Here is a 27,439-nt window from a genome sequence, read left to right on the forward strand (position 1 = left end):
TTTTATTTTCTGAAAGTACAGACTATCCTTTGATGTCTTTTCATGCTAAAACTCATGCAACGTTTGAGTCTTTGTCTGTTTGGACACAGAGCTTAAAGGAAGTTCTGATTCAGGTGTTACGGAACCAAAACATACAGGATCCATAGTCCACCCCAAGTTCAGACAATAAAAAGGAGAGCACCCTTGATTGCAGAACGCAGTAGCTTCATGGACGTTTTCCAGGGAAAAGATATTGTTTCGACATCGAACTAGGTTGAGTTCTTGAGTTTATTCTATTTTAGAATATTATCCAAATGAAGACTCTCACAAATTAAGAAACAAACCAAAACTAAAGAAAAGAAAAATACAGCTTTAAAGGGTCAGTGCAGTAACATATAGGTGATAGGTAGCAAGTCATTTTCAAACTGTACAAAGTATAATTGGGGTAAATCATTTCCATTTAGGCATAAAGGCAAAGGTTTAGGAACATTACAGTGTCTCAAAATGCAGCAAACGTATTTCTATAGGAGTTTAAATGTACAACATGATGTTCAAGTGCCGTATTGTTTTATCATATGTACATCTCCTTAATAATGAATCATTTAAGGAAAACTGAATCTTTAAAATCACCCATGAATTAAACACAAATTAGCCTACTTACAACCATTCATAAGCATCTGATGATCAAACTACCCCACCATTTAAGAAACAAATCTTCTGGTTTTCTAAAGATATAGCGTTCTGTCATACAGTCTTTATTATTATTTTGCTGCAATGAAATGGCAGGACATTTATAACATTAAACGAGAAATTTGATGACAAAAATGAGCTAAATTTAAACAAACACCTACTGAATTTACAATGAAGTGGAAACTCGTGACAAGCAAATTCAAATACAAGGAATTTTCTATACAAGCATGTTTATAAAAGTGCACTCAGTATTTTTTTCCCCTAATTAAAAAAGTTAATAAATATTACTTTTTAAAACATATTTAAAATGATGTACACTCACATGAGATGAAGACTCCGGTCATATCAGTAGCCAAAGAAAAGCCATTTTATTCTACATGGAGATTGCCTCATTGAGGTCGGCATATTAAAATAATATGACCAGGCAAGTACTACTCACTTTATCTCAATGACACCCCAATTATCAGACTCTTTTAATTGCAGAATAAATTAATGGCTAACTTCCAATAGCGCATTTCTAAAAACAATTGCCATATTGGCCCGTGCAACAAACAAAACAATTACTGAGTGCACCTTTAACTGATAGAAGGAGCCAAGCGACTTGCAATTATAACGGAGGCAAAAAATTGACAAGAGGGTAAACGAACTGTGCAGGTTAGATTAAAACTTAAAACTTAGCGACAATCCCTAATGTTCTCTTTCTCTTGGTGTATCTCATGGGGTGAGAGTAAATTGGTCCTGTTCGATGGGTTTTTCAACCCACGCTCCCAGCCCCGCTTTGTTGAAAGCTTTGAAGAGAGTCTGTTTGGCTGTGTGATACTCTACGGCCGCTTGCTTTGCCTCGTGATAGGAGCCTGGCCGAGAACCCCGGATCCTCAGCGTTTCGGTGAGCTGAGAGAAGTAAAGGGAGATTTGCTTCTTAATATACTACATTTAAGAACAATTGAAGTGGTTATACCATGGAAGACGGCATTTTCCTTGCTATTTCGAAGTTGTAAATGTACTGTTTTATGTATGTAGACATATTATATGTTTAACAACGTAAAGCTCCCCAATTTGCCCAGACCATTCATGAAAATTGAGCAGCAAATACAGCTCATTCCAAAATATTCACTTGAGTTGCTGTCACAACCATGAGCTCTTTATTAAATCACTGACCACGTTTACATATCAATGCCTATTCAGTTTTCAGCAACTTGGCCCATTCTGATGCAGGACAGTGTTTACCTTGGCATGTAGACAGACCCAGCGACTGTAGAGGGCATGTTTGCAGAGGTGAGAAGGTCGTCCTTGGTCATCTTTCCCCGTGGTGGCATTGATGATCTCTAACCCCTGATCTCCTTCTGTCCAGTTGACGCTAAAGTTGGGAGCTTTCCCAGGTTGCCTTGCTTCTGTGTTGCTGATACCTACAGTAAGAGAAGTGAGAGCAGTACATTTCAATCATCAATGCAAGTACCACCTTAAAGCCCCGTTCACGCCACAAGTGACACGGAATGACCAAGCGGTAGGATGTCATTCATTTTCATTGAGAGCACAGCGACTAGTGACAGTGACTGTTAAGGACAAGATGTGGGCGTGGTGAGCGACACAACAAAGTTGAGAAAACTTTAACTTTATGCAAATGATGAGCGACATTTGTGAGCGACTACCAATGAGAGAGAGAAGACAAAAGAAGTTCACGTCACCCATCTGCTGTGAGTGTAAGTTGGTTAGCCATTTCACTGTTCTACTTTATATAATTTGTCTGTAACTACATACATGGATATGGGCAGGGCTGGACTGGTAATCTGGCATGCCTCGCATTGTCCTAGGGGGCCGACGCACTTTGGGGCCGATCAGGGGCGGAATGGCCATCGAGAGAACTGATCGGGCCTGTGGGTTGGCCACAAAACGTGCTGAATGGGCCGCGATAAGCTAAAACGAGCCGTCGCGTTATGCTGAACAGACCACAAAACGCTGCTGCGATATGCAGAAAAGGACAGCGAACAACCCCAACCCCCTCAACTAGTAATGGGCCAGTTGCCATGTAAAATCCCGGGCTGATTTCTATTCCCAGTCCAGCCCTAGATATGGGCTAATAAAATGATGTGTGGAAAACTATGGCAGCAATCTGAGTGAGTTTCATTCACTCAATGATAGATAGTTCATCTTGTTAATTATTTCTAGTGTACATATGAATTATACCCCAGAATCCTGTTTTCAAGTAGACCTTTGTTTTATGGACTCATGTGGACACCAAGGAACCAAACTTTAATTTGGAGAACTGTTTTCACACCAATGAAACAAATCTAACCCTGGCCTTAAATGGTGCCTTGATACGCATTTTGCGAGATAATGAAGAAAAAGGCAAGAGGCGTTGCAATTGTCAAAGCAGTCTGATGCAAAAACGTGTCTGGTGTGAACGATTCGTATGGACTTTTTGAACCACCAGACTTTATTTCTTATCCATCTGTCTATCCATCCAAACAAGCATTCATTCATCTATTCTGTCTTCCATCCATCAGGGTGAAGCGTTTCTGGGGGGGGGGGTTTACCGCTAAGGAGGGGTCTGTTGAGAGTGAATGGCTGGGTCAGATCCTCCATGTCAGCGATGCGTTGGTACATGGCTCTGGACAGGTGGCCTGCATGATACAGGCTGCCGAGAATTAAACTGGAGAAATAGATAGGTTCTGTGAAATAACTCAGAAGAGACCCCTGTATTCCGATCACATTCCATCTGTAGAGAGAGAGCATCCAAGAGAAAGAAAACAGGAGAGGAGGTTATTGAAATGTACAGGTGTGCACCTGGCAAACATGAACATTTCTTTAACAACATCATTGAAAAAAGTCAGGAAGTTAGTTGTTGGAAAAAAAAGGACTCTAAAGAGAAACCCTGCAGACATGCAACAACAGGGTACTAATGGCAAAGAACACGTCGTAGCAAACCACGAAGGAATGAAGCGACATCCTGACGATGTCAAGTGAGTTCACTCCCATTCAGTCATATTTACCATGTACCATTACAACGATCAGAAAAGTAACACCTGGTCTATAATCTCAAATCACCATGATTTCTTCAAGTCCTTCAGACTTGAGTTTTTTTTCAAAGGTGGCGCACAAGATCCGAGCTCTCGAAAAGCCTCTAGCTCACAGCTGGTGGATAACGACCGTGTTTTACTTAAGTGGGTTTCTTGGCATCCAATGCCGTGTGCGTATGGAAGGGCGTGAGTTGTGTGTTTGTGGCAGTAGGCCTCCCCTCAGCATGACGGCTGTTTTCTGGAGGCCATAATCAGCATCCTAATCAGAGGCCCAATGCCCCTGCTCCAGGGAGCCACCCGCTCTGGAGAGAGCTGAAGTGATTGGGGTTTCAGACCCAAAAAGGCAACCAATCAGCTGCTTTCTGAGTGCCACTGGATGCAGGCGAAGGGGGATAGAATGCTAACAAGGGGACCACATTTAAGGTGGTGGTGGGATGGGGAGGGGGTGTAAGAGGAAAAAGGTGAGTCGGTTGGAAGCGTTTGACTTCAAGCCAACAATATGAATGATCAAACATAGGTGCTGCCAAAAAAATGGGCCACCTGATTTTAGCAGGCGTTTTCTGAATACAAATCATCAACTGAAGCTTCCGCCATGTTTTACATTAAAAGATGTGGTCTAAACTGAGCAAAACAAAATCTACGTTTACATGGAAAAGTTTCAATTTAAAAAGTCAATAGAATTTAATCATTGTCATAGATGGGAAGAGAAATCGGCCTGGGATTTTTCATGACAATGACGTTTTCATGGCATTTTGTGGTCCGTTCTGCATAGCGCGATGGCACATTTTAGCTTATTGTGGCCCATTCAGACCATTTTGCAGTCGACCAGCCAGCCCGCTCGGTTCTCCCGATGGCCAGTCCACCCTTGATTGGCCCCAAAGAGAGTCGGCCAACTGGGAATATGCCCGGTATGCCAGATTACCAGTCCAGCCCTGCGTTCTGGTATGCAACACACCCACTGTTCATGATCCAATCATTACAGATAGATAAAATCAAGTCCCAACCTAAACTATTTTCACATCGAATATCCAATTTCATTTAAAGTATTCACATTACTCATTACAGTAGTAAAATTGGTTGTGAAAGCTGGTTTTGTATTGACTTTAAAATCCCCAATACCAGAAGTGGTTGAGGAGATTCCCCCACCATGCATGTGAAGTGCGATATAAATGTAAAGAATTATTATTATGAAACCCACTTTGGTTTCTAAGAAAAACAACAATTGAAATTGGTCAAGCAAGTGGTAAATGTGCAATTGCAGATGTTTAAAATCACATGCACAAACAATCAGTCGTTCATTCCCATCTCCAATTCATAACGTCATCATTGTTGCTTCAGTATTTACATCATACCTTGTGATCTTGTCACTGCATGACATGGTCAGCAGTCTTTCTCCCTGCAGGACTCCGTCCCAGGTCTGAATGGTGTTACTCGTACGAACAGGTATTGTTCCTTCTCCAGACTCAATCTTGGTTCGCAGCTGTCCACGGGCCTTTCGGTTCGGATGCCGGTCTCCCTGGTCTAGAAAGGAGAAGTTGGGATTTAGTTCAGGTTGGCCTTGCTGTATCTGTACAGCACAACACAAGAAGAAAATGTGAGTGAATAGTGCACGTTCAAAACTCAGCACCCAGTGCTACTGAGTTACTATGCAGTTGCTAGGGTATTCCGAATGGTACTTTACTGGGCTAAGTTAAAAGAGCCCATTTCCATGTCTTTATTACATTCTGGGACCGGATTCATGAAATGTTCTTCAGAAGAAAATTCTAATTAAATACCATTTTCTTCTTAATTTCGACCTTAAGAAAAAGTTACGATTATTTAGTATTCCCGAAATAAATGTCTTAAGAAAGTTATTTTTTCCAGGGCTCGACAATAAGGACTTCCCGATGGCCTTTCGAGTTTGTCTTGAGACATGTCTCTCGAGTCTCTTGTGACTCGAGACTCTTGAGAGATTCGGGCCAGTTTCTAGAACGGTCACTTGCCCGATTTATAACGTTAGTACAAGCAAACAGTGAGAGAGCACAGTCTTCTAACAAACCACTCGGAAAAGAGCGAGCACAATTAAATGTAGTAATAATATATGAATAATTAATAATATACTGGACGTGGCGACTCTCAGTCGTATTAGTGCCCAAGAGCGTGCAGACACTTCTAGAACTGTTCTCGATATTTTCCAAGTGTCTTTGCCGCATCTATTACCAATGTGTTGAAAATTGCATGGAAAAAACCCACTTCATCGATTCTGGAGCGGGATTGCACGTCTTGCGCAACATTTTAATTATCCCTGCACATTCCATGTTCACTGTGTAGGAAATTCCCACGTTCTTTCGTTGTAAATATTGGGGAAAATTAGTAATCCACACATACTGTAGGAACACAAATTAAAAATAAATGTCTATAAGACTGTAAATCCTGTCTCTCCATGCAGTATATAATATCTACCTAATATACAGTATATTACACATCACACCCGATTCAGGAATTCATTTGTTTATTTCATTCAGCCAATAATCAAATCTTTAACTCAGTGACTAAATCTTTGATCCTGGTTGTGAAAACGCTACACAGGCCCAAAAGTTGACCGCATGACTAAACGGGTGACCGAAATCCCATTATTTGTTCCACTGAACATGTTAGAACTCTTCGCTGAAAAACACGTGTAATTCATATCTGTAAAAGTACGGTGGCCATAAAGTGCAAAACAAATCCGATAACAAAACAGCAAGATAGAAAACACAACAGCAATTCAGTCGAAACCGAAAGGGTAGGTGCCATAGCTTCTCACCTGATTGGCTGTGTAAATGAGTCCTAGTCCTTTCTTCGGGACTGGTTCACTGATTATATCAAAATCCATGTCAAAAGGTCACTGATTGAAAAACTAAATCATTTGGAGTGTTTTCTCTATCGGCTAAACAGTAACTGGAACTTTATAGCACAGAGAGTAAAAACAGTAAGTTATAAATAGTTTTAGGTACGATGTTCATTTATGGTCTCGTGGTTCATCTAGTGCGCAAGGGACAATCTTAAAGTCCACAAACTGCGCTAAAACATTGCTGGTGTCCAAGCGTTCATTCAGTGTGCATGTTGTTGTTTAAAATTTTTTTATCAAAATGATAAAGTTTCTGGTTGCTGCCAATCGATAGATTTTCCAAGTAAATACACAATTATATGGAAACAGTATTCAATTATTTTAGAAAAAAAAACAACAAGCCACATGATTTGAAGTACCATTCAAGTTTGTAGCAAAAACAGACGAGTTATGCGGCTTCAGGCTATTCAGATCAAACGCATTCTTGCGCTAAATGCAGTGCAGCGAACAGAACAGAATGCAGGTATCTCGAGACACATTGACAACGCCAGACTCGGCACAATGGTCAAACAACTGGAAAACTGCGCAGATGCAAAATGCAATCGGTGCGGTGTGAACGATTGCAAACTATTTGCCTGTCCATTATGAATATTCAGTCTAGCCATATACAAAGCACTGTCCACACTGAGGTCACTGCCAAACCAAGCAACCTCCTATTGGTCAACACTGCAAAATGGGACGTCAAAGTTCGCCAACCTTGAAGCCCACGAGAAATTCGCCAACAAAACTCGCTAAAGGTAAATGTCACCGCACCTTTAGTTTAATAGTAATAGTTGCGCTTCCTGAGCATATTACAAGTCCTGCTTGTACCTAAAGGTGCATGAGATGATAAAGATGCTCTAACGCTGGAGCTCAAAACAATGTTTTGAGAAGAAAATGAACACCAAAAATAAGTATTGCTTTGAGGGTGATATTCTACATTATTCAAACACTGTCTAGATGAACCTGCATCAATTAACTATCAAATGAATAATAACATACCCTCGGCACAGGCCTCATGAGGAGAGAAGATGCGGGCGTCTCCACAGGGCGACGTGCTGATATACAGATGAAACTGAATGTCGTCTTTTAACCGGTAGCCATGTTCACTGCACCATCTGAAAATGGATTTCTCCTGTTCCTCTTTGCTATCACTTCATAGAGCACATAAACACATTTAGCAATGATGTCAGCGGAGACTTCCTAGACAGCATACAAATAATGTCTATAATTGAAAAGAGGTTCATGGCCTGTCACCCATCTCATCCAATCTGTCATTTATTATTTCACAGTGAATAAGAGCCATGTCTGATCAATTATACACACACACACACACACACACACACACACACACACAGCCATGTCCAATCAATTTATCCTTATTGGAATCTTAAAATGTACCCAAAAATAACTTTTCATATCAGTAGACTGGAGTGAAACTTGTCCCATTTCAAGCTAAAAGGAAAACTATGAACTATATTACACGGGTATGTTCGTATGTCACCTGAGGAAGTGCTCCAGTTGACTGTACAGGTATCTGATGAGGGAGCGCCGTGCGATGATCTCGGCATGGCAGTCGTTAAGTGCCAGACCCCGATCGCTCATGTACTCTCCGTTTATACACTTAGTTCCCGTGGAAACGCAGATCACCTGGGCATCCTTCACATCCCTACCTACCCATGATAAAACAAAACCGCACTCTTGCATATTTTGCATAATAGAACAGTCATAATGGTCACATGCATCCGACCCTATACATTATGCGCTCTGCATACCAGTTGTCATGACAACACCCGCCAGGACTTTCCGTCTTGCGTGTGAAGAGGTAAAGTTGTCCGTCAGCTCTCTGAACTTCTCCACAACCAAACGAGAAACGGCATCCGCTAGAACCTGAGGAACGTACAACCGTAACAGTACAAACATACGTACACTGCTAATAATACAGCTTGCACGTCACCTAGCAAATCCTTAAAGAAATGTTGCAGGTTCAATGCAAGGAAAGCTCAAACAAAGGCATTTGTGGCATTATGTTGATTAAAAAAAAATTGTCTCACGTTTATTTAAAAACACTTTAACCCCAAGCAAGCAATTTAGCAAGCACCACTAACTAGCAAAAATGATATGTACATGTATCTGTTCTAATGGGACAAAACTGAAATCCCTGAAGATATGAATTGCTTGACTGACACAGACCTCTTACTGAAAGATCTCCTTGGCCAGGAAAGTGACAGTGATGCATTTTTCTGTTTGAGAGGTGCTCCTGTTTGTAATTTTAATTAAGATTACGTTTATTCTCCTCTGTTGTTATCAAGGGGAAATGGGAGGGATTATAAACAGGATTAGCTAATGTGTAAATAATGCCTTGTACACTAGCGCACCGATTAAAGGTTTAATACTTGTGTTCCTTTCAAAGCCAATGGAAACATTTGTGTACATATTCTGATTTAATTAAAATGTTAAATGAAGACTGGCAAGAACTTTGGTTGAGCAGTCACCGAAGCATAGCATTTAATCGCATTAAATGCCTTTTTTTTTAAATATCAAGCCTGACAAATATATGCAATGTGCAATGTATGCACTTATATAGAAAAAACTGAATTCAGCTATGGGATAGTCATTTAAATGCATCCTAGTTTAAATGTCAACATGTACATCTGCAACAACCTGTTTACATTTATCTGATGTGTGATTAATTTAAAACAAAAGGGGAAAGTACTGTGAACAACAACCCTTAATAAAAGATGGTTTACGAAAGCACTGCCTCACCTGAGGCAGGTGTAGCTGCAGTCCTTCTCTTGGAATTGGCTGGCGTGATGGTGTCTGGTCCAGTTGCATGTTAAAGAGTCCAGACAGCGCCGCTTGGGCTGCCCTCGCTTTCGCCAGTTTTTTATTCCGCCCAGTACCTTGGAACATCTGCTTATCCACAGTGACCGCCATCACGAAGTTCTTGGCGTGGCTCTCGCCGCTCTCCGCCACAAACTCGTATTTCAGTCCTGGTCGAAGCTCGTTTAAGATCATCACAGCGTTTTTGCCACTGCCAGTAGGGGGTGCTGTGAGCACAGAGGACAGCGGGTGGGGCGGATGTGCCAGCTTGTTGTTTTTTTGACTTCCAGACAATGGGTATTCATTTAGGGAGCAAAGCATCCCGTTGCTGCCAAGACTCAGGTAGAAAGGGTCATCAGGCGGCGCTGGTGTCTCGAATCCGTTAAATAGCATGTCGGGGAAATCCGCCTGGTCTGACGTGAAGTCTGCATTGACCGTTAGCGTGCGCCCCATCGCGAGGTGAGCTTCAGATGCATTTGGGAACTGAACGAAAGAACGCAATGCTCTTTCGGCCACATTCAGTTTGGCTTTCTTCTTTGTTGGGCCAGAACCCTCAAACAACTGTCCGTTAACTTCGACAGTCATAATGAACACGGGTGCATGCACTGGCCCCGTCTGAGACAGCAATTTGTACTGCAGTCCTGGTTTTATTTCGTTAAGCTGCATCAGTGCATTTTTTGGCAAGACTGGCCCTTGCGTTTTCCTGCGCTTCTTGGGGCGGAATTTGGAGTGGCCATGACTCTTGTTGCCCTCCTCAAGAGGGCGTTTCTTGCCCAATCCCCTTGTGCTTCCATTGGCTAAGTGAGGCCCCTCCCCCAGTCCCTCCTTGGAGGAGAGGTTGTCCAGGTTGCAGTTTTCTTTAACGTCCATGCTACACGAACCTGTGATGCCCAGAGAGAATAACTTACAATGCCTTCGGTGCAGGACCTTGTAAATGTAAAATTTAGAGATTCTTTCATCTTTCTTTGCAACTGGATTGAAATGTCATCTTCTAAAAGTCAGTCTATGACAAGCAATGCTTACGTTTATTCTGTAGACTAGTAATATCAATACAATAGAGCCAATTTTAGCTATGACTCTTCGACTTTTACACGGAGAACTAATTACGTTTCAAATTATCGTTTGACCGAACTTGATGCAGAACAAATTAAATACTTAGTTTCCATTATTAGATCATAATTATGATTTGAAATGGTTAATGTTCTGCATTTATATAGCGCTTTTTTAACCTTAGCGGTATTCAAAGTGTAAAGCGTGTGTATGAATGGGTCTCATTCACCCATTCATATATACATTCACACACCAATGACGGCAGAGCTGCCATGCAAGGCGCTAGCCTGCCATTGGGAGCAACTTGGGGTTCAGTGTCTTGCCCAAGGACACTTCAGCATGTGGAGTCGTGTGGGCCGGGAATCAAACCACCAACCCTGAGATAAGTGGACGACCCGCTCTACCACCTGAACCACAGCCGACCCTAATTACATACAATTTTCCAAAATATTTCAATAGAATCTGGGAATACATAGTTTTTTTAAAATAATAAAATTAATGTAATACTTATTAGCTTTCATTGATCTCTTAATGAAGAATAAATGCAGGGTACCAAAACATAGAAATATCATAACCAGTTGCCAAAGCCGATGGAAATAAGCATAAATTCTCATTTATAACATCCTGCATTGAAAGCTTGAAAAGTTACTCCATTTGGTGCTCAAGAAAATAGATTAAAGAGAACCAAAAAGAGCAACTGGAAGGCTTGGAAGGTGAGGAGGTCAGGAATCAAAGGTCAATCTTGAGGTATAACTCGTCTCCTTAAATTGAAGACCCTGTTTGTACCCTTAGTACACAAAAAGCATTAATAAACAAAGAAAAAACAAAAAGCAGGTTCAAAGAGAAAACTCTACACAGCATTTTTGCTTGAGAGTGTGAGTCTATAATCCTCACCAGACTGAATCATCACACTCCACATTTCAGAGTCTGCAACAACCTTCACTTTTCCATTGCACTGCTTGTCAACAATTCTCCTGTAGGGCATGAGTTTACTTCCTGTTAATGGTCCTCTACAGACTCTAAGCTAGTGCAGAGTCCACAGTGCCCTCAAAGGCAACAATCATAAGTGGAAAATGGATCACCTTGATAGGGTGGGACACCAGCAGAAGAGAAAAAGTGCAGAATTCGAGGAGTGTTAAGACTTGTATACATATACGTACACACGGTGGGAAAACTGCTGTCTAGGCTATTCTATTCAAGATTTTTACAGAGTTTCGGTAAATCCGGTATCGTCCGTTTCTTTTTATTTTAACAACAACAAAAGTCACCAAAGCTTGATGCATCAAATATGCTATTGCAGATATAAATCTTTATAGGATTCTTTAATTATTGATGACTAGGAATGTAATCTAAATGAACAAATTGGCAGAAACTAGAGTCCATTAATAAATAATTAAATATTCAAAATTGGCGATAAATATCCAATATTGACCAATACAATAAATTGGAGAGATATTGCTTATATTAACCAATAAAAGATTGGTGCCGATATATTGTGCTGCCCTTTATTATAACAATTATTTACAAGAACATGCTATCTGGAGACAGAAATCAAAAGGTGGAGAGATGAAGTTAATTATGGAAAACAACAAAAGCACTCACTCATGTGTTCCTCTTCATTCACATCCAAACTGAAGAACTTCTGCTGCCCCCTGGTTCGCCCACCAGCCCCGACTACAGAGGGAAAGAGAAGCTTTAAAATTCATCTCTGAACATCACTGATCATGATTTCTACTTCCACTTACACCCTCAGCCTGCTCTGTTAATGAACCTAATTTACCAGCGTTAATGACGAGAGATGACTAATGTCCTGGTGCAATTATTGCCCAATTAAATGCTAACATTTCCCTAATGAATCAGGGAAAGAGACTGGAAGAGCATACTTTCTGAGAAAATCTTAAGTTTCATTCCAATACTCAAACCTCTGCTGAAGTGTGAACCAAAAACGGTGTTTGAAGAATTAGATGAATACTTGGGAGTTCTGTGTTTTGGAGTTCAGTGATTAAGGAAAATGTATTAAGAGGTTGTAAAGAGTTAAGAGCTATTGTCGATTCTTCTATTCTTTGGTATATTGTCGAGTTCAGAGGTTGCTAATTAATGGTAAATGCTTTTATTGAAGCCAACAGTCTGCAATATTTCAACTTTTCATGTATTATTTCATTTTATTCTTATGTGTTCAATAGCATAATCCCTTGTGTCTTGAAGAGAATCTTGAAGAGAAAAACACACAAATCAGAAAATCACGGAAAAGCCACAGCGACTGCCCACTTCCATGACGTGTCCTTACTATTAGAAATGAGCACCGTTTTTTTAGGCAACTAAAAAGGAAAACAACTAAGAGTAAGAAGTGTCACTACAATACCAAAACTTTTACAATTACTCTATTCAGTGGTCTATAATGGTACCCGCATAGGAATTACATATTTAAAGTCTGTAGACATTTAGTCTCAAGTTTCACCATGCCACTGAAGCAATATGCAAGAAATATGTTTAACCGAACATTGGCTGAAATGGAATAACCGGCGTTCTGAATCTAAAGGCACAAAGATATTGAAAAGTCTTTATGATAGGGTTGAATGGGGACCTGTTTAGGGTTGAATGGGGGACCTGTTTAGGGAGGAAACGGCCGTCAGAATGAGACTTTGAAGGGCTGACTGAAGGGAATAAAGTTTGATTAGTGTCTCCGTGATAAACAAGCCTGAGAAGCTTGATAAATCCCGAGCAACACATGTACGGACACTTCAACAGAAGCTTTTCAATGCCATATAATGACACTCAAGATATCGACATCATTATATTCACTGTTATCAAAAGTTTTCAATCATTCAGAAATGTCCCATTCGGTAAAGGACTGACTGAAGATTTTCTTGAGTGAACGAATACATCATGCACATAAGAACTGGAAAACAAGGTGTCAGGAGTGGGATAAAAGCACGTATTCCACAAGCAAAATCCTTTTACATCCACATTTAACTCTTGAGATAAGTGCACCTGACGTTGATGGTGATCAGCGATTAATGTTGACTGCATGAAAGACCATAAAGCGAGGGTTAGCTGTTGCAAACCCTGTAAAAATGAAAGCTCATGGGATAATAGGAGGCAATTCTAACAGTGTGACACCTGACACATTAGCAGGCAGTGGCGATAAATTAGCCGACATCACTCTCCGCTCAGCGTCTTCTATTATAAGCACGAACACGCAAACAATGATCAACTTCACGGGGTCTTTATCTCCTCTTCTGTTTTGCCTTTAGCCCAACATAGGTTGCTTTAGGCAAAGATAAGAAAGATTGTGATCAAGTGATGAAGTGTTGCCCTTGTGTATCAATCAGTGACAGATGACCAAATTAGTCAAGGTAATTTCAAATGGCTGAATGAAAACAATTATTTACATAAAACTCACTCATTGTTTATTATTGACAAGTCTGTCAGTAGATTGAAAAGATTATAAAATGGATGCATTTCTGTTAATCGGCTAAGCAGACAATGCTGATAATCTCAAATATTGGCAGATTAATCGTCCTAGTCGATATATGTCTATCTCTGGAAAATGGAGATAGGAGTCGAAACTATTTTTGTAGTAATTTTGTAGCATTTAACTCTAAAAAGCATGTTTATTATGTGGTTGAAAGCAGACGAACATCTCCTTACAACTGTATAAAGTGATCTTTAAAGCCTGCTGATGAATACACAATAATGATTATATAATTTAGTCTTTAAATTGAACTTTTGAACTTTGTCGTAAAAAAAAAATATTCGCTAGAGCCGAAATGGCGTCACAGTCACACATAAGAAACAGCAGCAAATGGGAGTCCGAAACGGCATGTAATGATGCAATAAATGCTGTTCCTGTTCAGCACCATGGAGAGCTGCTAGCTAAGAAAGATGAATTCAGGACCATGGAGAGCAGCTTAGAATGCACAGCAGGTCATAGTGAGTGAAGGGTAGATGTACGATCACGATACGGAGCCTGAAAGCAAGCCCTAGCTCAGCTCTACAAGCCTCTGGCTCATAAGGAAACACTGGGAGCGAGAGAAAATGAGAGAGAGAGAGAGAGAGAGAGAGAGAGAGAGAGAGAGAGAGAAACTAGGAGGGGTGTGTGGTTGATGTGTTTAAAAAGTAAGAGCAAGCCTCTCCATCAAAGGTCTGGCGAGTAAAAACTAAAATTTACTAGCCAATGGCGATTCTTTCTCCCAAATGATCATAGAGAGTCGACTGGCTACAGAATGTTTGTAAATCATTTGTTTCATCTGAATTTAATCCTACAAGTCATTTAACCATGACTTGTTTGTGGTCAGAGATTCTTTCAAGGATAAAGTGCATAAAGGCAACAAAACATGAGGAAACATTTTTAAGGGTCTACTACTAAATATCTGCAAATGTAGTTAAAGCTAAAGTATGTAACTTTGTCTGTGTTAAAAACTTTCTCCAATTTCAGCTTAATATGCAGGGACAACTAAGAGTAAGCCATGCGTAGTTTAATTTTCTCAAAAACTAAGTATTGTGTTTCTGTGGCACTATGAAAATTGCTGTTTGTTCTGAGCGACTTGCTTAGACCCGCCCTGAAAATGTTACTCAACCATTGGTGTGAGTTGAGTGAGGACTACCTCTCCTTTTAACCACCGGCAGATGGGGGGTGTATTCAGAAATCTGCAGCGCCATGATGAATCTAATGGTCTGTTTTGTGTTTCTGGTCTCAAGACACAATGTAAAAACTACCTAAACGAGCAATTCCAATGGAGAACAACACACATTTATGTGTTATATGGAGTAAAAATTAATTTCAGGCTCAACTTGTGCAGTTGTTAGCTGTCATAACAACCCAAAATAGTTAATGATATCAACATAACTAACCTCAGACCTCTTCGTGACATCACACTGTCAAAATATCAGTGCTTTAAAGCCACATTTTTGAAAATGCTTACAAATGTACTACTGTAATGGTAAATTGTCTGCACTTATATAGCATCTTTTTTAACGTTAGAGGTTACCAAAGCGCTTTACACTGTGTCCCAATCACTCATTCACACACACACACACTCGTACACCAATGGTGGCAGAGCTGCCATGCAAGGCGCTAGTCTGCCATTGGGAGCAACTTGGGGTTCAGCGTCTTGCCCAAGGACACTTCGGCATGTGGAGTCATGTGGGCCAGGAATCGAACCACCAACCCTGGGATTAGTGGACCCCATATTAAACATCCCATTACCCACTAAGAATATGCGCCGATGTGAACGAAAATACTGGGGACCAGAAATTGAAAACAGGCGAATCGTGGAACACTTCCGCATTCAGGAAAAGTTGGATAAGACATACACATACGAAACATTCCACCTACCTTCATTCATTGCCTTAATGATGACCCCTGTGGAAAGAAACAAAGATGAAATTAGTGATAAAATGAAATATCGACCGCTTAAATGGTAAATTTACCTATCTTATTATTTCAACAACATTACTGAAAAATCACCAAAGCATGATGCATCTTATATGCTTTTGCAGCTAACAGCAGGTCACACTAGCTTTAGCATCTTATTTCAACTAAAGCTAGCATCTTTCAGAAGTTTAGCAGCTGCCAGTGTTACATGCATCACTGCAGGGCCTTGAACATTTTTATGACAGCATTCGATTAGTGGCGTCTCCATAGGGATTCAGTGGGCAAAGATGAGGCTGAGTGTCACTTCAAAAAGCTAATCAAATAATTTCATGATTTCGCACATATGCACATGCCAAGTTATCCACATTCAAACAGAGAGAGAACCAGAAAAGTGTCAACAATACTCGGGTAATTGAAATTTTTGCCAAAACCCTAAAAATATACGTACAGTATATTGTACGTATTTCTATATGTATAGATTTGTATTCGATACATGTATGTTCATCTATAAGATGTCATTTTTTAGAGCGTTTGTATCTGCAAATCCCTACCAAAATGTAAACATTTTATACATCACATTTTTTCAATAAAACCTTCGCATTGCACAACACAGAATCGTCCATTCAATGTGAACATTTTTATGTCAGAAATTATATTTTATAATATACATAATTTCACTCTTTTAAAAGCAAATCACCACTTAGCGAGGATCTTTCGTTAAGATGCATTCTTAATGCTTTCCTTTGGAAAATGTTCCTTGTCAGATTTCTACATCTATACTTTCTATTTGCAGTATTTCGCTGAAACTAACCTTCAACCTTTTTTTGATGAACGCCCCCCCACTTTATTCACCTACTGTGAGTTTAAGAGCTTTGAGCTCGCGCTGCTCTGTCCATTGAGCCGTATCCATCTACGGAGCCATGCATGTGCATTATCGGAGGTTGTGCCTCCACCTGTCTATTTGATGCTGCTAAACCGGATACTTCAGATGCGTCGCTAGACTTCAATATCAGATGAACCGTGGTACAAATGCATAACGACCCGTATAATTGAGAACCAACTGATATACTCCAAGTCTAGATAAAAGTTTTAATGCAAAGTGGAACTTGACGATAGATTTGATTATTATGACTGATAAACGCCCCCCATTTGAACCTAATGCCCCCCACTAATTTATTCTCAGCGCCCTTGGCCTCCTTTGAACGCCCCCGTTGAGAACCCCTGTTCTAGATGATGCACTAATTTTGAGACGTTACGGCAACGTACATGTGATCGGCTAAATCTCAGCTAGTTTGTGCTAGCTTTAACAATCAATCAACCGAACTCCCAAGTAGAAGCAAACTTACTAAAAACCATAAGCTAACATTATCCTGAATGTGCAAAGGAGTGCCTTTAAAAGCAAACAGTGGTGCCACTGCTGTTATGGGCAATAGCAGGTGGCACAGATAACGCTTTTATCAGCAAAGCTCCAGACCAGACCACATACCATGGAGACAGACCTTTTGCTCAGACCATCAGAAGGAAAAAGGGGGAGCAAGTGTCAAAGACAGGTGGGATGGACACCGTTTTGGTCTCGGCTGGTCAACTGAATCGCTTGAACTAATGCTGAATTTATCCCCCCCTCCAGTAGATTAAACTCACAGTCTGCCTCAGAGGGCTTCACTTCACTGCACTTGCTCTGGAGGAAATGGCTTTTTTATCTCCTTGTAAGAGCATGAGAAAGGGAGAGGGTGGCACAGGGTATAGAAACGCTTAAGTAACCATGTTTGCTGTGCCTCATTTCCTATGAAAATTCTGTATTTTCAACCAGGCGCCCAAAGGAAAAATCTTGTCAGTTAATGTTTTTGCAGAATGTTACTCCGCTGTTGACTGAAAGATAAACTGCAGAGCTTGCATACAGATTGTTATCCCCACAAAACTTTTGCTTGGCATTTAAATTAACAGATTTCCAACCCCCCAAATTTTTTTTTTTACTTTAACACATTGAGACTATATATATATCACCTATGGTGGTTTCCAAACCACTTTAAGACACCTAGACCTATACACTAGTTTATGCTGCAGTAGGGTTCCTACACCCTAGAGAAAGCTCAGATGGGGCACTTAAAGAAAAAAAATACACAAGCTCTATTTTTATGGTTTGGAAAGAGCCATGTCAGTTTGAAATCAAATCAAAGACAGAAAATGTTACTTTCGAAAGTCCAAATCTGCCCATCTTTCTGAAGGTTTCACTAGTCAGTGGACACCTATGTCAGAGTGCAGTCCAGCAAGTTAAAATGTTCTCAACTTTTGACGCACTCACTGACAGAGCATCACTTTTGCAAACTCTTTGGCGAAAACTCTTTGACCCAAAAACTCTTGGCGAAAAAAACTGTTGGTCAAAAAGTCTTTGGCGAATCAATGGATTCTAGCATTTTCTAGTTTATAAGCACTCTTAAAATAATTTAAATAGTTGATAAGCCTCAAAATTAATTACCCAAACACAGAGTTTGGCCATTGTTTACTTTGTAAAAGGGCATTATGGGAACAAAGGCAAGATCGTGCTAAGAAAGAGCGTCGGTAGCACGATCTTGAAAACAATTGCTTATCATAATCTCAATACAGGAATCTCAAGAGACTGCTGGGAGCTACAAATTGCCGGAGGATGTCAGTCCATCAAGTGTCACCTAACTTCAGAAGTGACCGGGAATTCAAACGTATATCTTTTCGTTGAACAAGCAAAATATTTCAAAAACAATGCAGGGAAGTGTAGCGGGTGAACAAACATTTCTCAGATATTTCATAAACAGGCTAGTTACTAAAAACACAGTTTCAGCAACACGATTGGCAGAAGTCGCAGCAAGTTGCTCCCTCTGTGAATCCTAAATATTTGTAACATAATTGTTTCACGACCTGCGTCTCTTTTATCTTTAACACAAATGCAATCATTGATTTTTCAACTACACCACATGGCGGTCGATACTTAAACTGCGACTAGCGGCGTCACCATGGTGAGAGATTAGCGGCGTGAAGTGGCCATTCTAACGAGAAGGATTAAACTTCACACATGAGGAGCAGTCTGAATTGAACCTGATATCTGCTGCCTTCAGCACAGACTCCCAACACACGCCTCAAAGAGAGAACGAGCGAGAGATATGTGCTTTCATGATCTTTCCATAAGGGCTAGTTGTAGATGAAAAAAATGGAAGACATCTAAACAAAAATATCTTGTATGATTCTGCCACTTATAGGCTAGTTCAAGCATTAATTCTACAACACATTCATTTTAAGATTCACTAGTCTGCAAGTCAACAAGTACTTTTACCAGAGTTCCCATGCATTTTATCAAAATCATTATGAATCCATTCATTTTCCAGTCGTTTCCGGAAAATAATAAAGGAACTTTTTGATAGACTAAGAACAACAAAGAACAATTTCTAAATAAATTAGATATTTTTAAGCCAAGCATAAGAAAAAATTCTATTTCCATTTGCTTTTCCAAGCATTGTAAAATCTAAATGTAAAATTTCTTGATATTTCCAGGTATTTCCGGAATGACCATGGGAACACCGTGAATCTGTTTCTCTTTGTTGATAACAATCCAAATACAAATATAAAACTGATATTTTCAAACAAGATAACACAATGCTCGTTTGCTACACAAACAGAAACAAAATCTACACTCCTCGAAATATTATATCCACTGTATAATATATTGGTCATGCAACTCAGGAATTTTTCACACTTTGTGATAAACGTCAATAAACTCTGAGATGCAAACACTTATAACAAGCGTTTACATTAAAGTAGCTCCAAAGCGATTTCACGTAATTCCATGCAAATATAAGCTTGTTACCTTTGCGTTCGGATCGTTTTTTGCGTCTTCTCTTGAATCTCCTGCGAATGAGGCAGTAATACGCACCCATGTTTTGAGAGCAGCTCTGACACTGTACCATGCTGCTGTACACAAGCCGTACAAACGTTGACTCTCTCTCTCTGCTGTTCTGAATCAACTTCAGGAGTGAGACCAGAGAGATGGAGGAAAGGAGGAGGGGTGTGTTCAGGGGCATAGTTTCCAGGATGGATGGGGGGAGGTAACCCCCCTCCCAATAATCAAAACAATCAAGTACACCCCCCCCCATAGTTATACCATGTTCAATGGAAACATGCAGATGCTTCACACTGCACCCCCCTCCCTCCCTCCCTCCAAATAATCAAGCCAAATCTACTCCTTTGGGTGCGTTTGGAGAGGGAGGGCTGTCTGGACTGTTGGTGGGGTGCAACCAGGTGTGAACTCAAGTCATACCCTCATGCTGACAAATGGAATGCCCCACAATGTCGGAATTCCTACTCGGAAACTCGGATGAACTCAGAGGACCCCGAGTTCAGAAAGCAAGATGGCTGCGAAGAGCATCAACTGTAAGTATGCTGTGGGTTTACTTTTTTTTTTTAGCTATTTTGTCTTTTTTGTGTCCAATTTAGTAAGTCGTAAACACAATATTGTATTACCGTTACCTATTGGCATGTTGCTATGATCAGGGCTGGACTGGGAAGAGAAATCAGCCCCGGAGTTTACATTGCAACTAGCCCAATAGTTGTTGAGTGGTGGTTTGGGTTTGGCATATCGCGGCACCGTTTTGTGGTCCGTTCTGCATAACGCGGCGGCTCATTTATGCTTATCACGGCCAAGTCGGCATGTTTCGCGGCCGTCACACAGGCACGATCAGTTCTCCCGACAGCCAGTCCGCCCCTGATCGGCCCCAAAGTGCATCAGCCCACCGGGAAAATGCCCAGTATTACCAGTCCAGCCCAGGCTACGATCCTGTTATGCATGAATTACAGTGTAATGTGTTGTTTATAAACTGGTACAGCTAAAATTGGCTAGGTCGCTGCTGCTACAAGAACAATGGTTGATGCTGCAACAACAACACTGCCTAACGTTACAAACTGTGAGCAGGATATTGTAACAGACAACACATTAAAAAAGTTTTTAAAAAGTTCAGAACAGCTGTAGGACATACCTACTCCTCTTTCTGTCAACTTCCTCGAGGTCTCTTAGGTGAAGGGCATACTTATTTTGTAGCTCTCTGTACTCCGAAAGAGCTAGTGCAACAATTACTCTCCTGGATGCATCCAACTTTTTCTCAGTCTTGTCGTGTGTGTGTAAACAGAACGCATCCAACTCGGATTTCTTGTTTTATTTTTTTTAACAGATACCTGTATGATGTCCATCCGAGTCCTGAGCTCCGACTTCTGAGACAAATGGAATGCAGCATACGTTCAAATAGTGTTAAATGCTATTTGCTCTCTAGTGCATATAGTGGCAGATACTATTTACACTCCTAACATGCAGTATAGGGTCATCACTGCAGTGTATTTATTGTGCTTATTTAGAGTCCAACTTACACCCTACACCAACCCCTACCCCTAAACCTAACCCTAACCTTCCCTTACAAATATTATGTTTTTAATATAGTATCCATAGTATCACCATGGTATTTTGAAGCAAAGTCATATCAACCACAAAATTAAACATGGTTACTATATTGAATACCAATTGAATATTCAATGTCCATGTATTTATTATTTTGGTTAGTAGCCGTGTAATAAGCGGGATATTGCACAGTCAGCCGGTTGTTATCACAAAATAAAGCCTGACACAGTGATCAGGGCCCCGACATGGCTTACTTATCACACTAAAATGATGATAACGCATCATCATGTGAATATACCTTTAAAACGGTGTGTATTTTAATGATTATGGACTGGCCAGATTCACTTCCATTGTATGTGCCTCACTGTAACTACGAGTTTTTCTTTTATTTTCCAATTAACGAGGGATGATTTGAAATTAATTGTAAGTTAATCAACATTATGCCACAAATGCTCTCAATTCAACAAATGTTTGTACTGAACCTGGCATATTTCTTGAAGCATAAGTAAATAAAGGCCAGTTGCATTAATGGTCAAACTCACATTGGACCTCGAAGCATAAAAATACAAAGCTGTTATTGGAATTTTGAATGAATTATACACATAAGCGAGTAACTGATCTGTCTGTGGTTGTTAACAATGCGCAGCCACTGCAAAAACAAAACAAAAAAAAAAACAAGTTAAATAGAAAATTAAATAGAAAATTTGATGCAACATGAGGAGACCTCCATTTATTTTTCTGAACTTTTAGTTAATTAGTAGTTCATTGTGGCAGCTGTTATTTTAAGGTAAATTTGTTTGTGTTGTGTGTAGAATCTAAATCGATTTTAAGTGAAAAATGAAAAAACAAAATACGATTTAGCATAATTTTACAAAAACTGAACTGCCGCTATTCTTAAAGACACAGTACCGTATTACCGCTTGTTCTGCATATCAATGTAAACACTTGTAAATGGTACAAATAATGCATGTGTTTTAACATGTTAAACATGCAATACAGCCTTATACTATTAAAATGAATGGCATTAGCTGAGAGTGAATCTATTTCATATGCAACAAATTGGGCATATTAACTGAAATATACCTGAATAAATCAGAATCAAAACCCAGCCCTAATAAAAAGCCACAGGAGGTGGGGGGTCTTTATGATAACCAGAATTCACTCTGATGCCACTGAACACTATAAATTCCTGAATACTATTTTAGTAGACTCATTTTGATTTGCAACCCTCTGCCTTCCTCTGGTGGACATTTGCTCTAACATGCCACAACTCTATATTTCAGACCTTTGTGTGTAAAATCAGCACTAAGTCTCTGCATACACACCTGTGTTTTTTTTTCCTCCACTTGTCTTTATTGGTGACACAAAACAGTGTGTTGCGCGAGCTGCAAGTAAATAAGAGGGAGTTCAGTCAGAGATTATTTAGCAGAGACGGGCCACTTCAATTCAAATGAATGGGAGAAACTGGAACACTCAACCAAGAAGCTCCGAGCACCCAACCGTCAATGGATGTTTAGAAAGGAAGTCCCGCCTTACAGATTAAAAAATAGATACAGACATCACCTGTCAATCAACTCGCTAACGCGCATGCGCATTAGCTATACAAGCCGGGAAAATTGCGTGTTTTAGTGTAATGTGAGGTAAAGAAGCGCAGTTTATGCTCCCAATATTATCACAGTTTATTGCTGATTTGAAATATGCTCTTTGATCGTAATCTTGACAAACTGTTTTTGAGATTTCCATCTTTCTCCATTCACGTACATATAGGAGCTGCACTCTCATGACTGGAAATAACCTCCAGAGAGCGTTCCAAAGATGGCCGACAGTGGACTGACTAGCTAGAAAGACTTTCACAGTTTATAATAGATTTAGAATTTATAATAGATATAATAGAAAATGATGTTTTAAGAGCTATACAAATCAAAACAATTCACACTGTGAGTGACAGCGCTGCTTAATGCTTTTGTTTGACAAGTATTGAAGATGAGTGTCAACCACAAGCACTTGGCTATCATGCACCAGGCAAATACTGCCAGGAGATGGCGCCCTAAACAAATAGTAGAGATGAAACTAGACTAAACCAATATTTTATTGAAAGTTGCCTTTTAAGAAATGAAAATGACATTAAACAATAAAATCAAATTCAACAGATAAAATCAATTACATGATTCAATAAATATTAAACAAAGAAAGAGATGTGGTATGGACCCAGTGGCAAGTAATCAGAATAGGCTGATGTGATTGGCTGTCAGGGTTCATGTAACAGGATTACGTATTTAAAATACAAAATATAACTGGTAACTAGCTTTTATTTTGCATACAAATCAAACCACATCCACTAATCTGCATTTACACAGATAAATATGATTAAGCTTCAAATAAAATAAATCCTTCTGCACCTTTTTTCCCCCAAAGGAAGCGATGTGGCATCAGATCAAATTTCCGAAAGGTCCTAATTCACCTAATATTGATTCTCAACAATGCCTGATCCCTTTATTTAAACACATCTGACCTTAATCCTCAATTGCATTTCCAGCCAGAACAATACAGCAGTGAAATTTCTGTTTCTCCGTCCTTTGGTCTGCTAAGGATGTTTAACCACCAGATTCAGATTGATTGCTTTTATGCTGCTTTTAAGTGCTTTTTGGAGCTTCAAAGTTCTGGTCATCATTCACTTGCATTGTATGAACCTACAGAGCTGAGATAATCTTCAAAAAATCTTTGAGTTCTACCGAAGAAAGAAAGTCATGCACATCTGAGATGTCATGATGGCGAGTTTAAATAATGAGATAATTTAAATTTTTGAGTGAATTATCCCTTTAACCACAAAGGCTAATCTAAACAACCTGTACAGTACTGTCTGTTGATGAGGTCTTTTATTTTGAAGTGTCCAGTTATGTTGATGGTTTCACCTAAAGATGTTCACCTGCTTCTGGTTCATTAGTCTGTGTCTATATACCATGCTTGTGTCTTTATATCGTTTTGTGGTATTGTTAAGATTAATGTGAATCTTGAAGTGTTTGCATCACTGCGCCATTAATATCAACAGTACAGTAGCATGTCATTCTGAACACACCCCTTGTGATCCTAAAAGAATATCTGTACGACTTGGTGTAACACAGTGATGCAAGACAAAGTGCAATCACAAAAGCAATCTTTGTTGAAACAGGGACAAATGAACTAAACCAAAACCAGGAAAGCAAAAACCATGAGAAAAAGACTTACCAGTAAGATCAGGTTAATAGGTAGAGTCATTCAGGAAGAGGCATGAAACAAGAGTCCTTCAAAATAAAAGACATGTTGTAATTTCAAAATAAAAGACTGATCAAATTAAAAAACAAGACAAAAATAAAAACTAAACTGTTACACTTGAACATACAAATGTGTGTACATTTTCCTGCTGCTTACATGTATTTTAAATTTCGTAAAAATATTGTAACATTTTTTGCACAGGGTATTTTCTAAGTAAAGATGTCGAGTGAAAGATCAAGGATTATTTTGCCTCACGTTTGTACCAAAAGTTGGTAAGAAAGGCTAAAAATGATCTAAGCCAGACGACTGCGCTTCAAACGAACCCTTTGAGCCCGAACGGATGAAAACACTAAAGTTCAAAACCAGGAACCACAACAAAAATTCAAAGAGAACGAAAAAGAGAGAATAATTTTAGAGTTTAGATTTTAAAATTACGTAAAAAGCACAGACCGATATGTATTTTTTCCCCCACAATTATGCTTAGTTATTGAATGAACTAGCAATTACACACACTTACAAAAGAATAAAGAAATACAGATTTCCCTGTGAATCTCTAACCAAACCTCAATGTCTCATTATTTTGTGGTTTCACGTTTTCAGGCTCAGTTTTACATCTTGGCATCCCTCATTTCTTTACATGCAGAATTCATACTTGCCAGGAAAAGTGCTTAATTTTGTTTTCTGAACATAAGGAGCAATGCACACTCAGACATCAATGTAGAACAGGAACTAAGACTTAAAAGATTAGTTATATTGGGCCTAATTGTCCCATTACTTTTATTGAAATTAACTTTCTGAGAATTTATTCTCCCCGAAAGACAAAAGAGTAAGCTAACAATCTGTGTATATACAGTATATATATATATATATTATTCTCACAACCATAATATCTTTATGCTTAATTCTTATTTAGTAAATATTAATAATGAATATGAATGTTTGGTAGAACATTCTAAGAAGCCCATATTTATAATGTATTGTAGAGGCATTATAAATGCATTATAACACATTAGTATGTCTCATAATACACCTTATAATATGTTGTAAATAATTGTAACCATAATTATAATACTTTATAACTCTTAGCTATTCATAGTTATACCTTAGAGTATAACGCATTATAACACATCCGATTATAATGTATATTTGAATGATATATTTTAGGAATGCTTTAAGTGACAAAAGTAGTCAAGCTGGTCAAATGTAAGTCGTATAGAAATGCACAAAATACAAAGGAAGACATGAAGAAAAACAAATGCAAAGCTAAACAAGATGCGTTTTATTCACACATGTAGCAAAATGTTTGTCTCTTCTTATACAAAACACACCCACAAATAAAAATCAAACTGATTCTATTCTGGACTCTATTCAATAAACTTTAATGTCTGTGCATCTTATTTGGAGGATTATTTTTATATAACTTCACTTCACAAGTTTGGCTTGTATTGTGTTACACGTGCTATGGCTGTTTTTATGAAGTCTTTTGTAGCAAAAGGCCAAGACCACTTATAATGGTGTATGATCACGTCATAAAGCATAATGACTGTTTGCTTCTATGTTGATTGTGTTATGATGCATTATACACTTTTAATGTAACTATGAATAGGTTCATTGTTATAATGTATTAATTGTAGTTACAATTATTTATGAGAAGTTATAATATATTTTTAAGGTGTATTAGGAGGCATTATGAATGCAGTTTAATGCTTTTGCAATACATTATATATATATATATATATGGGCTGCACAGAAAGTGTTGCTGAATTTTCTTTTATATATATCTTGTCAATCTTTTATAAATAAATTTATAAAATAATTTATTTATATAAATTATAATATTAATGTTTAATCTAATAATATAATATATAATACATATTTAATGTATTTTATATATAAAAATAAAGATATTTAATTGTCAGCAATGCTCTATTTTTATTATTATTATTATTATTATTATTACTAAAAATAAAACTTGGACTTTTATATTAAATATTAAACAGTAACATCTTTAGAAAGGTTTAAAAATATTTTTTTATATTTATTAAAAAAATATATTTTTTAAAAATATTCACATTTGTATATAAATGACACCATTATAGGCTATATTATTATTTAAATTTGACCCTTGGTATCAAAGAAAAGCCCCAGGTGGCCTCTTTAAGACACACCTGGACTTAGCACTGTTGCATATGTGATCTCAGATACATTTACAAAAACATAATTGCACAACAGTGGACAGAAATGGATTGCTGCTCTCAGGACATGACAAAGGCAGTTGGGACAGATGCTCCTTAAGCCTTGATTGGTGGTGGTCCACTAAAAGCCCGTTTGTCTGGTCATTCAAAATAACCAAGGCTTTAATAGTAGCCTATCATTTAAAAACTACAATACAATACAAAATCATCCACATCAGTGATGCAAGACCAATGTGACCACACATGTCTTTATCTGGACCATAAATATAGTGAATCATTCCATTCATCCCTCATTTGATGTTTTGATTTCGATACATTGGTAATGCAGAATATAATGTGAATTAAATGCATGCATATATAATGTTTTAAAGTGAATAAAGGAGAATAGTACTTACTGTAGGTTGTTGGATTGAAATCTGGATGGACAAAAAGCCTTCAATGAATAGCAAGAAATAAACGCAACACGTAAAAAAATACGAATGTGCACTAATATGTTGTAAAGACGCGTATGTAGCACGACACCCGTAACATTAACGCATGCAGAGCATCGGTGCGTATCGTTCAGCGAGTGATTTAATCACGCGTTTTCATCTGCGAGGCACAATCGTGCGCTGTAGCGTACTAACCACAGCTGACACCTGATTGGCAGTTGAGGGGGCGGGCACTTGTACTCTCTACCGTTTGATTGGCGAATCCGAGTTTGACAGGTTATATGCTCTCGCTGATTGGTCAGGAGGACAGTTGAACGGTTTTATTTATATATAGAAACTTAGTCAGCTAAACTCTTACCTGGAC

At 38.9% G+C, this 27,439-nt stretch overlaps 1 protein-coding gene across 3 annotated transcripts; it reads right to left on the reverse strand.

Annotated features, from left to right (window-relative positions):
* LOC127639703 (double-stranded RNA-specific editase 1-like) lies at positions 1-27,260 on the reverse strand. Of its 3 annotated transcripts, XM_052121869.1 has the most exons (13): positions 27,040-27,260; positions 24,423-24,478; positions 22,523-22,582; positions 15,746-15,772; positions 12,010-12,081; positions 9,301-10,238; positions 8,310-8,424; positions 8,039-8,207; positions 7,537-7,688; positions 5,039-5,207; positions 3,204-3,385; positions 1,897-2,075; positions 1-1,560 (listed from the first exon to the last, which is right to left on the reverse strand). In XM_052121869.1, exons 4-13 carry the CDS (start codon positions 15,753-15,755, stop codon positions 1,384-1,386), a joined length of 2,163 nt encoding a protein of 720 aa, XP_051977829.1. In that variant the 5' UTR covers positions 15,756-15,772; positions 22,523-22,582; positions 24,423-24,478; positions 27,040-27,260; the 3' UTR covers positions 1-1,383. The 3 variants fall into 3 exon arrangements, with proteins under 3 accessions (XP_051977829.1, XP_051977831.1, XP_051977830.1); XM_052121871.1 differs by lacking the exon at positions 22,523-22,582; XM_052121870.1 differs by lacking the exons at positions 22,523-22,582; positions 24,423-24,478.
* Positions 27,261-27,439: the final 179 nt, after the last annotated feature.

This window comes from Xyrauchen texanus, chromosome 48 (genome assembly GCF_025860055.1).
Source record: "Xyrauchen texanus isolate HMW12.3.18 chromosome 48, RBS_HiC_50CHRs, whole genome shotgun sequence".
NCBI lineage: Eukaryota > Metazoa > Chordata > Actinopteri > Cypriniformes > Catostomidae > Xyrauchen > Xyrauchen texanus.

Bases quoted from the DNA above. Each gene is read 5' to 3' on its own strand.
- LOC127639703 (XM_052121870.1), bottom strand. The intron at 8,208-8,309 runs GTATGCAGAGCG...TATCATGGGTAG, and splicing joins GGGTGTTGTCATGACAACTG to GTAGGGATGTGAAGGATGCC. The intron at 5,208-7,536 runs GTATGTTATTAT...TCTCCTTTCTAG, and splicing joins TCATGAGGCCTGTGCCGAGG to ACCAGGGAGACCGGCATCCG.